The sequence below is a fragment of the Myotis davidii genome, unplaced genomic scaffold, assembly GCF_000327345.1.
Source record: "Myotis davidii unplaced genomic scaffold, ASM32734v1 scaffold356, whole genome shotgun sequence".
NCBI lineage: Eukaryota > Metazoa > Chordata > Mammalia > Chiroptera > Vespertilionidae > Myotis > Myotis davidii.
The window spans coordinates 967,772-971,966 of record NW_006288188.1 but is presented as its reverse complement, the minus strand read 5'-3'; the positions used below and the strand labels follow the sequence as shown (position 1 = coordinate 971,966).

Genomic DNA, 4,195 nt, shown 5'->3' with positions numbered 1-4,195 from the left:
GCTCAGGCCCCGGAGGCAGGGCCAGTGTGGCGGGCTTTGCTTTTCACTCTTCGCTCACCACTTCTGCCCCGAAGGCAGGGCCAACGCGGTGGGCTTTGCTCTTTGCTCACCTCTTGGGCCCTGGGGGCGGGGCTGGCATGGTGAGCTTTGCTCTATGTTCTTTGCTTGCCACTTGGGCGCTGGGAGCAGGTCCGGCGCCTTGGGCTTCCCTCTTCACTCTTAGCTCACTCCGCCACCCTTCGCTTGCTGCTCCTGTCCGGGCCGGCAGGCTTTGCTCTGTTGCTTGGTGCCTACATATGCAAATTAGCCGCCATATTTGTTGGTGGTAAATTTGCATATTGCACTGATTAGCCAATGGGAGGCATAGTGAAGGTACAGTCAATTACCATGTTTGCCTATTATTAAATAGGATATTTAAATGCCATTTAAACAAAGAAAAATCAACCAAAAAATGAGTTCACGTGTCACCTCTGACACACATGCAAAAGGTTCGCCATCACTGGCCTAGGGGAAGGAAATGGGAGGAGTAGCAGGTTCACCCGTGTCATTCACACAAACACGTGTATACATTCTGCTTCAAAAGGTTCGCCATCACTGGCTTAGGGGAAGGAAAAGGGAGGAGGAGCAGGTTCACCTGTGTCATTCATACGAACACTTGTATACATTCTCTCCCTCTTTCTTTGTCTCTACACCTGTTTTCACACAATCTACAGAGGCTGAAATTGAGATGAGCTAAGGGCATTGAATACCAGGTATTTAAAGGATTAAATCTGTGCAATCCCACAGCAGCAAACTTGCTGGAGCTGCAAATGCACAGAGAGAGGTCGCTGTATTTTCAAGAAAAAATTCAAGAAAGCTGCTGCTTCTATGTAATTCAGAGATCTGTTTTCCTTAGTGAAGTGCGGTCCCCTGTCGAGAAGCATGGGCAGCACCTGGATCTCAAAAACGCCCAGCCCAGACCTACTGACACAGAACCTGCATTCAGAAGATCCTTGGGGAAACTGAGGCACGTTCAAGTCTAAGCAGCACTGACAGGCTCAGTGCTTGAGCACTAACCTAGGAGCCAGGAGGTCACTGTTCCATTCCTGGTCAGGGCACATGCGCCAGTTGAGGGCTCAGTCTGCAGTAGGGTGCATGCAGGAAGCAGCTGATCAATGATTCTCTCCCACAATTGATGTTTCTATCTCTCTCTCCGCCCCCCCTTTCCCTTCCTCTCTGAAGTCAATAAAAATATTTTTTTTAAAATAAAGCATGGACCACACAGTGCAATCAGTGTTATGAAGGGGGAACACGAGGTAGGGGGGACACTGTAGGAGCAGGAGGAGGCCCCTAATCCAGCCCTGGAGGTCACTTCTAAACCCAAATCCAAAGGAGTTGTGGGAGGTGGGGGTGGGGGTGGGGAGGGAGAAGGTGCATGGGAAAGCCCTTACTGATGGATGTGTATTGAACCAAAATCAGTGTTCTTTGTCAAAGTTTACTATTCATAGCATTTAAACACCAGTCATAATTCTAGAATAGCATATGTAAATTTCTTTAAAATTTCTGATAAAATGTGTGCTTTTTCAGTTTACAGAATGTCCTAATCTATACTACTAAAAGAGTAATATGCTAATTAGTCCGAGTCGACCAGACATCTTCCAGTTGTTCAGTCCTCCTTCTGGACAAAGCCACGGTGGCAGGGGCCGAGGCAGAGGCAGTTAGGGGTGATCAGGCAGGCAGGCAGGTGAGTGGTTAGGAGCCATTGGTCCCAGATTGCGAGAGGGATGTCCGACTGTGGGATCGGGCCTAAACCAGCAATCAGACATCCCCCGAGGGGTCCCAGATTGGAGAGGGTGCAGACCAGGCTGAGGGACACCCCCCCCCACACACTGCGCATGAATTTTGTGCACTGGGCCACTAGTTATATAATAATCTTCAGTTTTCCATCAGAGCACATTTGGAAAGAGAAAGGGCATTAATCATATTTTAAGTGGACATTATGCTTCCAGTTAGATGTTTAAAAAAACCAATTTTATTGAGATATAAATTCACCTACCATATAGACCCATTTAAAGTGTATAATTCAATAGTTATTAAAATAAAACATTAATTTTAAAAAATTATGTAAACAAATATATATAACAAAATTTTAAATTTTAACCAATTTAAAGTGTGCAAAGTTCAGTGGCATTATCAGATAGATTGTTTTTCTATAAATCTGTATGGATTAACAATTATATAAAGTAGCTGTAAATTCTTATAAATTAACCTGTGCTTTGGAAAATACAAAGCTGTGGAAAGTTCTCTTTAATTTTATTTTTTATTGATTTTTTAGAGAGGAAAAGGGAGGGAGGGAGGGGAGAACAAAGAAAAAGAGATAGAGAGATGTGAGAGAGAAACATTGATCAGCTGCCTCACACCCTGACCAGGGATTGAACCTGCAACCTGGGTATATGCCCTGACTGGGAATGGAACCTACACCTTTGGGTGTACGGGACAACGCTCCAACCAACTGAGCCACAACTGGCTGGGGCACCTTTTTTTTTTTTTTGAAGCTTAGATAAATATTTAAGGCTTAAAAAGAAAGACTGCTAGATTAAATTATTTAAAATGTAAATCTTCTCTACCAACCTGCCGGACTCGGAGTTGAATGGATGCCCTTCTGGAACTGCTGGTAGCTAAGTTGCCAAAGAGAAGGAAAGCCTGCCTGAGACTTTAATCACAGAGGCAAAAGAAGTCCTCTTTGGCCTGGGCCAGTTTAAGTTTTGTGTTCCTCGCAGCTGACAGAGTCCGGGCACGGCACCTTAGTGACGGCAAAAACATCGGGGAAGGAGCCTGGACCCTGAAACTTTGCAGAGGAGAGGAGGCCTGTTAACTCCGACTTTGTGTGTGACAGAGAAGTAATTTATCTTGCGGAAATCACTTTTATTTTGAGCCATTCTATTTCATCTGCTGAACTGGTAATGTAATTAAACAAATGGTCACCAAAACAGTACCACATTTTAATTAGATTTTGATATGATACTGGGGAAAGAGCAGCGGATGATAATCAGCTGAGAGGAACTTCAACCAGGTTTCTGGGTAGAGAGCACCTACCTGGGTTTCCCAATGAAAAAATGAAATCAGTCTAATGAAAACATATAATCCTCTCAACATTAAGGGGAAAAATGTAAAAAATATGTAAATGTTAAAAAAAAGAGTCCAGCCCTAGCCGGTGTGGCTCAGTGGATAGAGCGTCGGCCTGTGGACTGAAGGGTCTCAGGTTCGATTCTGGTCAAGGGCACATGCCTGGGTTGCGGACTTGATCCCTAGTAGGGGGCATGCAGGAGGCAGGCGATCAATGATTCTCTCTCATCATTGATGTTTCTATCTCTCTATCCCTCTCTCTTCCGCTCTAATATATATATATAAAGAGTTCAGACAAATGGACCCAATAATAATGGATAAATTAAATAAACAGTTGCATACCATGCAGAAATTGAAGATGATGTAGCACATATACATTTATTAACAGGCAAAAAGTTCATTTTAATAAGTTTTAAAAAAGCAAGATCATGTATGTAGGTTTTTTTTTTTCAATGCATGACTATATATCTGCATTGAAAATGCCCTAACCGGCCAGTGTGCTCAGTGGTTGAGCGTTGACTCGTGAACCAGGAGGTCTCAGTCCGATTCCTGGTCAGGACACCAACCAAGGTTTCAAGCTAGGAGGCAGCCAATCAATGATTCTCTCTCACTGATGTTTCTATCTCTCCCTTCCTCTCTCTGAAATCAATAAAAACATTTAAAATAAATAAATAAATAAATAAATGCCCTAAAAAATTATAACAAATGCTTACCAGGGTTTTTTCTGCATGGTGAAATTATCAGTAATTTTTTCTTTTACTGAAGTGTATTTTCTGATTTTTCTTAAGTGAATCAAGAATGCAGGAATATATTAAAACTCAGAGTTAATGATCTTGAGTGTGTTAAAATAGTTTTATGGTTTTGAACTTTAGGTTGAGTGCGTTTTTTTCCTGCACTTTGTAACAGTATATCAAATTTCTTATTCTTAGTAATCTGAATTAGTATTTCTTATTCCAAATTACTTTTTTAAATAACACTTCATTACGAGCTAATGATCAGAACTCAGTTTCACCTTGTCTTCCCACACTGATAACTTTCATGCTTATAAATTGGCTATTTGAATTGACAAGATGTGTTAGCCAGAGTTTCG

At 42.3% G+C, this 4,195-nt stretch overlaps 1 protein-coding gene across 1 annotated transcript in view; it reads right to left on the bottom strand.

The window, feature by feature from the left end:
* Positions 1-4,195, bottom strand: part of HSD17B11 (hydroxysteroid (17-beta) dehydrogenase 11) — a 29,168-nt gene that overhangs the window by 11,417 nt on the left and 13,556 nt on the right. The window contains exon 5 of the mRNA XM_006760061.2: positions 650-803. Coding sequence (XP_006760124.1) covers positions 650-803 — 154 coding nt within the window. The remainder of the gene's footprint in view (positions 1-649; positions 804-4,195) is intronic.